The following is a 9,097-nucleotide window of genomic DNA, read 5'->3' on the forward strand; positions in this document are numbered from 1 at the left end:
CATAATTTCACACCTGTTTGCCTTCGTGGATTTACCTAAAGCTCTTTTAAATCTCAGGTTCAGGATATCTGATTGTTGTTACCCACTGAATCATTCCAAGACACTAGATTTTAATCGTTGCAGGACTTGGTTACTGTTTGACTTGGATGTGTGAGATCCAGGAAGGCAAATGATGAGGATTATGGGATTTAGAGGACACATTTTGGGGTTTTAAAAGGTTTTAGACAATGCCTTCCATCTGAACCTTGAATCAGTTCACCTCAAGCCACGAGTGCTGTGACCAAACAAGTTGCTCGATATACGATCTTGCAAGCTTACCCTCATATGCTCAAGATCGACTAACTTCTATCCTAGTTCTTCAAATGGATTTTATTTTGTGTGTCTAAGATACCCAGTTTAGCATCTCTGTATTTGAATATGCTTCCTAGCATAGCTTTTTAGAGTAGTGGAGCACTTGTACATTTTGCTAATCGAAGCACGTCCTCCTAAGCATTATTAATGTTTTTAATGCCCATGTTATTTTTTGTTAGAAATAAAGTGTTTTTTGTGCGAACGCGGGCTTCAAATTATCTGTTTTAGCACGTTACCTCAGCATAAATAGTTTATGCTTGATTTATTCACCCTGACTGGCCTTCCCACACAAGACTTGGTACATGTTTATGCATTTTATCATATGTATGTATGTAAATATGTATTAATGTATTCAAAGTACACTAAACCACAGATAACTTGATGAAGGCTATGTGTAATTGCAGACAAAAGATGCAATTTATTTATATTGTATAGCTAATTTTCACCTATGTATTGCACATAGTGTTAACAAGTGCATCTATTTCATAAAATGTTATTTTAATTTTGAAATGCTTCGTCACATTTTGTCTTGTAGACTCAGGAATTATTGACTGACCATTTAATTAATTGAATAAAAGCCCAAATATACCAATTAAGTTACAGTAGTTAGTACTATGTTAGAGCAAATTCAAGGCAAAGTGCTCTATCATGTAATTTTGAATGCTTTCAGTGATTTTTTTTTTCTGATATAACTGGTGTTGTTCAACTAGAAGCTGAACATTGAAATGAAAAGTCCTACATGTATTAAAGGCGTTTCATTGGTTGCTGATGGTTTCAAGGTCTTGAGCTCACATTGAGGCTGGACTTTGGCTCTCCTGCTCGTCTTGGTGACACTGGATTTCTAAATAAACCACATATCAGTATTGAATTTGCTATATAACAGATCATCAATTATGAATGGTCACCGCAGTGCATTATTAATGCCCATCTACCGTTTCCAACATTAAAAATTAAGCAGAATTGATGGGAAGAGCTAAATAAAGTCAAGCAAGTGTTTGAATCATTTTGAAGTTGGTGAGAAAACTCTTACCAATAAAGATGTGAACATTAAGTATAGTAAAAATGTAGTGGGAAAAAATATATATAATTATATATACACCTCAATTATATAAATAATTGAGGTATACAACTTTGTATTTTTGATTTGATTGTTGTAATGTAAATATGCTATTTTACCTATGATATACCCATAAACAATCATTTTAGCTCTGTCAATAAGCCATTTTGGGGTGAATCTTGCGTAAACTGTCAAGAAATGCCAGGGACATATTTGACCCCAAAACTGACTAAAAGAAAAAAATTAATGTGTTTTACATAAAGAAAATAAAGCAAATTTAACCAACCACTGTCAGTAGCTTATGACTGTAATATGAATAAATTGTATATTTCTAATAATGTTTATTGTACTAAATCATTTTTTGATTCTTTTACCACAATATTTTTTTTTATTTAGTGTATTTTTTACTTCATATTGTAGTTATTAATATTTATAGACATAGACTTTGGGGAGAAAAAAATGAAATGTAATAATTAAAATGTTATTTAATTAATTACATTTTCTTGATGCAAAACAAAAGTTTTTTTTTTGAGGTGTACATTTCACCTACTGATGCCAGCATGTATTCTGTGTAACTGTTAATGTGTGAATTTATCAAAAAAAGAAAAGCCGATAGAGCTGTAAAGGTGAGCTGAAATCCTGCATTGGAGCGCAGCGGAGAGCTTTTAGGAGGACAGCGAGTGTCTGTAAGTGAATTGCTGCTGAAGTGCTGTATTATTTCCAGACAGCTGGTTAAGGGTCAAAATGATCAAGTTGTCTGAAGGTAACCTGCGATCATTGTAACTTTGTGTATATGTTTTGAAACACAGATAAATGGCAACAATCAAAAAAGATGAAGACAGAGTGACAGACGGAGTTAAGTGGATCCGTTTGGTGTGCAGAAACAAGAACGCAAACAATGGGTTTCACTGGGAATTTAACAAACCACATCAGAAGCACAACATCACTCAGCAGAACTCAATATTTGTTTCACCAGAATCTTACAAAAGCCAGCATGAAATTCACCATGATTTTACACTTTTATCTTATAAAAGTCCAGACAATACCCTTAACATTTCACAGACAAAAAACAAAACTCTTTTTAACATGTTTTTAAATACAACTAAGTGCCCTAAGCAGTACGATCTGTACTGCAACCCTCTTCATTGGTTTTGGACAAAACCAAACATTACAGTAACCTCTTACATTAAGGTAGGAAAATGTTGGCTTTTGTGTTCTTTAAAGTCAACATGAAATCAGAAATAGATCTTATTTTCCGGTGTTATTGAGCATGTAATTACAAATAACACTCTCGTGGCAATTTGTAATTATTTTACGTTTGGGGAATTTCCAGCAGCTTATATGTTTTTGCACACATATACGTTTTCATATGATCTGCTTAAGTCCCTCTGATGAACAGGTTAGGGGTGAACTTTCATGTTCTTTTTCGAAAACTTGTACATTTTTGCACAATTAAAATTCAATTTTCCTAATGAGATCAAGTCAATGAGATCGTCAAAAAAATTAGTGAACATTTGTTAAGAAAGAGTTTATGAGCTTTGAGCCTTATGAGGATTTTTTTTTTTCTCAAAATCAAAAATGTTTCTGCTCACCATGTTTACCTTGACACGGCTGTTCATTTGCATGTTCTTTGTATCCTAAATATGGATGATGACAGAATGGTGACAGAGTTTTGGCAATGTGAAAATTATAACACTGAAAAAAAAATATATATATATATATACTGTATATATAACATTTTTTTATTTTAGTGTTGTTATATAATATTAATATATAGTATTTATAAAATAGTATATATACACTATTATAGTATTTATTCATATTTTCAATTATATTTTATTTTAATTAAAAACTTTCAGTTTTTGTATTTTTGTTTAACATTGTATTAATTTTAAGTGTTTATGTCATTTTTCTTAGTTTCTTTTTTAATATTTCTTTTTAGCTTTAATTGATATTTATTTCAGTTTTTGTTTTAGTAATTTTAGTACTTCCACTTATTTTCAGTTACTTGACAAGGAAATGTAAGTTATTTAATATATTTATTTCAGAGTTACTGTTGTAGCTAACACAGCTTTTTAACAATCTTTCAATCCGAAGACAAAGTGATACGTTAAAATACTCAGGAGGGTGAACATGACTTTTTACTAATCAATTCCCGATTTAAAAATGGCAGTCTTGTGGAGAATTTGTACGATCTGATTCATAATTTGTATGATCTTGTTAGGGATGGAAAAAAAAGTTTTTCTACAAATCACATTGTATTAATTTCCACCTGGTAAAAAGTTTTCTCGTGATATTGGGTTGGATAAAACACATATCCTGCTTCACTCAGAAACGTCACCTTGCAAAAGTAAAATAGATTTTGAATGCCATTTCATGTTGACTTCAACCAAAATGTACAGTAGGTCTTCTAGATTTGGAAATCAAATAATTCACTTCAACATAAAACACCAACTCCGACACAACATCCTTCAAGGACGATGAAAAAGTAGCTTCATCTTACACGTTCTTTCTCCTCCAGTGTTGTCCTGCTGTCACACACGAGATGAATTCACAGAATTCATGTTCTCCTCTTCTGAGACTTCAGGGCCTCGTCACGCTTGAACCGAAAGAAGACACGTCCTCACGACCCTCCGAGTCACTCCAGTCCAGGTTGTGAATAAAATACAAAACACCGAGGAATAGTCAGCTCTTTTAGTCATACATTAACATTAAACACAAGTCCCTGACAGAGCGATTCTTGATAGTTCTTCACCTAAATGTGCCCGACATCATTTCCCACATCTGCTACCTTCATGCAGACTGTAAACTCTTCACATATTAGGGTTTCCTAATTTATAACAGTGTGCCATTTACAGTGGTGGCCAAATTTATTAGAGCACTAGTATTCTCACGAGCTAAAAAAAATGGTTTTTAGTCAGTTGTTTCTATCTTTTGCTGTAGTGTGTCAGTAGGAAATATCAGTTTACATTCCACACAGAGTTCTGAGCTCACCATCATCCAGTCTGTCTTTAATGTAAACTGATATTTCCTACTGACACACTACAGAAAAAGATAAAAATAACTGATTTAAAACCATTTTCAGCTGCTGAGAATACTAGTGTTCAAATGATTTTGGCCACCACTGTATGTTAAATACTGCATTTTCCCAAACCTGTTTCCCAAAGAGTTCACACATGTCGTCTGAAATAATCACAGTCGCTCTCTTGAAATCCCCCTGGTTCCTCCATTCAGATCAGTGTGTCCGGAGCGAACTGTGACCCGGTCCACCACAGCACACCTCCACAGACCCCCACGACCAGGACCACCAGAGCGGCTTTGAGCACGGCTCTGGGAGGACGGGTGAAGTCGCCGGGACCCATCATGGCCAGCAGCGCGGTCGTGACGGTGAGCGTGAAGGCGATGGAGATGGCCGTGTTGATGGCCACAATCTGACCGAATTTGGCGAAAGGCACGATGACACAAAAAAAGAGCGGAATGGTTGAAATCACCGTCGTCACGGCACTGGAAACTATAGCAACGCCCACGTGATTGGCTGCTTCAAGGGTCCGTGTCTGCCGTTTGATGGAGGACTCCTGTAAGCCCAAGCAGAGGGAATGACGCGTGTGAAAACTCATATTAACATTCGCCTCGCGTGAGAGAAAAAAAATAAAAAAACACTCTGACTTTGCCTTTTTTCTGCTTCGCTACTCTCACTTTGGTGGCTTGTTTTCAAATTCCTTGTCTGGTAGATCTACTAAATGAAGAAGTGTGAATTGCCCCTCATGTTTACTGAGTTCGTCTGTGGTGAGTTTTGGCAACTCTGTCAGCGATTGCATTCACAATAGCAGAGAATTTAATTAAATAACGCTCCATAACCGCTGCAGTCATACTGTTCATGTTTACACAGCTTCCTGTTTTAGTCATACTTTTTGTCTACTAATGAAAATATTCTTTATAATTTAGTCAGTATTTCATTTTTATAGTCATTAATTTGTCAAATTTTCTCTAGCTGAAAATATATTAGTTGATTAGAAAGTGTAAAATCAGACCAAATATTCAGACATTCATACATGCAGGGGCATGTCTAGAGCATTTTAAATGGGGGAGGGGGCAGTCTGGGGCACTGGCTCAAAAGAGGGTGGCCAAAAGAGGGTGGCCGGGGGGCGGGGGCTGTGTTTACGTAACGATGTATGTTAAAAGCACACGTCCAGTTTTGTGTGAGTGAAGGAAATCCGCTTGGGAGTGGACAGATTCGTCCTCGCGCACATGGATCGCGTAACATTATGCGCTCTCGACATTGTCATTAAGATCACACTATAGAAACCGCCTAAAATTAGAAATTTACTAAAAACAAGCCTATGGCAAGACATCTAGTTGGGGGGGCACCTGGGGTGGCACCTGGCCACCACGTAGACACGCCCCTGCATACATGTATCAACATTTAACGACAAATATGAAAATTGTTGTTGATATGAAAGACCCAGGGCCTCATTTATAAAATGTTGTGCAGAAACCATCCTAAATTTGATCTTACGATCATCTCTCAAATATGCGTACGTGTGATTCATAGAATGAATTTACGCACAGAAAACGCCTCTCTTTCAGATGTGAAATCTATGAATCGCAAATGATCTTGAACTTGCGCGCAACTGAATGGTTTCAGCTCTCTGCTTGTAAACGACTCCTAATTAATGTCGTTAACGTAAAAGATCACCTGTCATCGTCACGCAGCTCAAGTGTTTCAATCCACCACATTATTAACCAGTGTTGGTTTATAGGCAACTATCGTTTTTATAGATTTTTCTTTAAACATTGTTAGGAAACATGATGCCTTGTCAAAATGACAGTTATTATACGATTCTGACTGACGGAAGATAAACGTAAATATATATAAAATATATTGATAATAAAAAATAAAAATAAACAAACATATAGTATATAGCTAACATAATACATTATAATATGTAATTTAAAATTAAACACAAAAATAAAATAATGACTGTTACTGAAGTTTTGGTTTTGTCTATTTTAGTTGTATCGATAATGTCTAATGCCCTGCTAACTAAGATAAATCAACTTTAATATAAATCTATAATATATGACAGAAATAATCTAATAAAAATATATTATATATTAAATAATATATTGACATTTAATAAATATAAAAATATTATTAATGCATCAAGAACACCATTATAATTAATTATTAAACACACCTTAATTTAGTATCTAGCTGTGATATTTCCTTCAACAGTTTTAATCAAAATCTTTTAATTACTGGCATGAATTTATTGCCTTGTTTTCATTATCATTAACATAATAATAATACAAAATAAAATTAACATCCATTTTCCTCAGTCATTTTGATGAATTAACAGTGGAGTGTATGTTTTAAACACACACAGCTCACACATGTGAGCTATAGATCTAATGATTACAAACTATTAATAAATAATGTGTTATAATATACTGCATCAAAATTACCATTATAATCCATTATTAAACACACCTTAAGTTAATATCTCATAACATATGTCATTCAGCAGTTTTAAATCATTTAATTATTAATTGCATTATTATGAATGTGTTATAATATCAACCATTATAATCCATTATTTATACAGGGCTTCATTGCCATATAGAAAGGTACCTGATGCATACGAGTGAGAGCATGAACTTGTTTTTGGTTTTTATTTAGGAGATGCTGTTTTATCCAGGGCAGCTTACAGTCGGCCGGTTTAAATGAGCTCCCAGCGTTCAGTGTCTCGCTCTAGGGCACAATGCTGGAAGAAAACCCCAGCGTCCGAACAGCTTTAATGACGTCCCTACCTGGGATCCAACAAATCTCCAGTGTTACAAGCCCAAAACACATGTGACCACATCACGAAAACAGTCAGGAGCTATCTTTTCATTTCAACATCACGGGAGATTTCGACACTAATGGATAAATGTAAATCATACCGAACTGTGATTAGCCAGTCCTGAGGTGTCAGTGTCCCCAGCCAGTAAATATCCCTCCACTAGATGAAGGCAATAGTCCACCGAAGAGCCCACCAATATGGAGAGAGAGATGGCTTCAACTGCACCCATCTCCCATCCCAGCCAATACATCACCGCCACCACCAGACACACCATACCTGCCAAGAGTTCATGCTTTTTAAAAACTCTTCCTACTGATTAAAAACACTCCGTTAGTCCCATTATTATTATTCCTTCCCCTACTTGAATTCAAGCATCATTGCACATTTTTGAAATCTATTTCCTTGTTTAGTTGGGCACGTAGGAGTGGGATGATTTTCACAGTCTCTTTTCATTTCGCATAATTTGTATATTCGTTCAGTCTGAGTAATCACTTGTAGTGATAATACTCCCGGTTGAAAGCGAGTTAAATTACGGTCATGTCTGGCATATTGTATTAACATATAAATGAGATGGGAATAGAGCCGCACATTTCAAAGGCAATGATTTTCACTGTCAGTACATATTACATGAGTCAATTCAATTCAACAGAATGGCTGAAGCAGGCGTTTGATGGCACCGTCCAAAGGGAGACGCTGCATTTGTATCCTCGATGAAAATTAGTTGGCCGTAATAAAGGGTGGTAAAATATTTCAAGGGGTCACAGAGTCAATCTCACATAAGCATGTCCAGGTCACATTTCATGCAAAAATAAAATGACATTATTACCCAAGGAAATATTAAATATTATAAAGTCAACATAATATAAATATATTATATGTATAGTATATAATATTATAAAGACTCATTAGACCATCATATACTGTAATCAGCATTTATTTTGTATGATTTATACACTAGTACAGTATTTATTAATATTTTGAATGAGCTTTTTTATATTTTCAGTTTTCATATTAAAGCCATTTTGTTATTTGCTTTTGTCCTTTTATTAGTTTTTGTTTTTTATATTTCTATTTAGCTTTAATTTATTTCTGTTTTGCTTTTAGTAATTTTAGCACTTAAATGTAAATAAGTGGCTGGAAATAACAGCGGAGATTCACTCAAAAAAAAAAAAAGAACTAACAAAAATAAACATCAAAAGTTTAAACACTAATAGTTAATATTTTGTACAGGTATGACATACCCAGAATGCTCAGCAGCATTGGCAGCAGCAGCAGTGGATGAGCAGTAAACACAGCTACTGATGCGATGCAAATGGCAAGTGACAGCAGCAGACTGTAGAGGGCGCTCTCCACACCTACAGTCACAGGGCAGTGCATAAAGAGCAGTTCAAAGAGGTTAACGCAATATAAATAGAGAATCTGACTGCAGATTCATTATTGTCAGTTGTTGAGAGTGAAGTTAATAAGCACTCATGTTAATGATGTCTGCGCCTCAGACTAATCGCTCTTAAATTGCTCATTTATTCAAGCAGGGCCATTTTTATCAAAGCTCCTTTCTGTCTTTGCCACATTCTATTTTTACTCTCTTGCCTATAATTTCCATGAAGATCTGTTTCCAGTGTTGGCAGGTCTGGAAGCCTCGTCTCAGAGCCGAGGATGCTGGGAGTGATGCGAGCTGTTTCTGCAGGAAACTTTCCCATTGGAGGAAATCAGAGTGAGTCTGAAACGAAGACTTTCCCTTGTAGGTGGTCTGAAACACAGAGACAGTGAAGAACCCTTATATATAAATTAGGGCTGTCAAGCGATTACATTTTTTAATTTAATTAATTACATTATCAATTAATTT

General features: G+C 35.1%; 1 protein-coding gene across 1 annotated transcript in view; it reads right to left on the minus strand.

The window, feature by feature from the left end:
- Positions 1-4,499: 4,499 nt before the first annotated feature.
- LOC107661343 (protein dispatched homolog 3-like) overlaps positions 4,500-9,097 on the minus strand; it is a 41,859-nt gene continuing 37,261 nt past the window's right edge. Inside the window, exons 17-20 of the mRNA XM_016450867.1 lie at positions 8,842-9,001; positions 8,493-8,606; positions 7,352-7,527; positions 4,500-4,983 (exon numbers count right to left, since the gene is read on the minus strand). Coding sequence (XP_016306353.1) covers positions 4,639-4,983; positions 7,352-7,527; positions 8,493-8,606; positions 8,842-9,001 — 795 coding nt within the window. The 3' untranslated portion in view covers positions 4,500-4,638. The remainder of the gene's footprint in view (positions 4,984-7,351; positions 7,528-8,492; positions 8,607-8,841; positions 9,002-9,097) is intronic.

This window comes from Sinocyclocheilus anshuiensis, unplaced genomic scaffold (genome assembly GCF_001515605.1).
Source record: "Sinocyclocheilus anshuiensis isolate Anshui unplaced genomic scaffold, SAMN03320099.WGS_v1.1 scaffold703, whole genome shotgun sequence".
Taxonomy (NCBI): Eukaryota; Metazoa; Chordata; class Actinopteri; order Cypriniformes; family Cyprinidae; genus Sinocyclocheilus; species Sinocyclocheilus anshuiensis.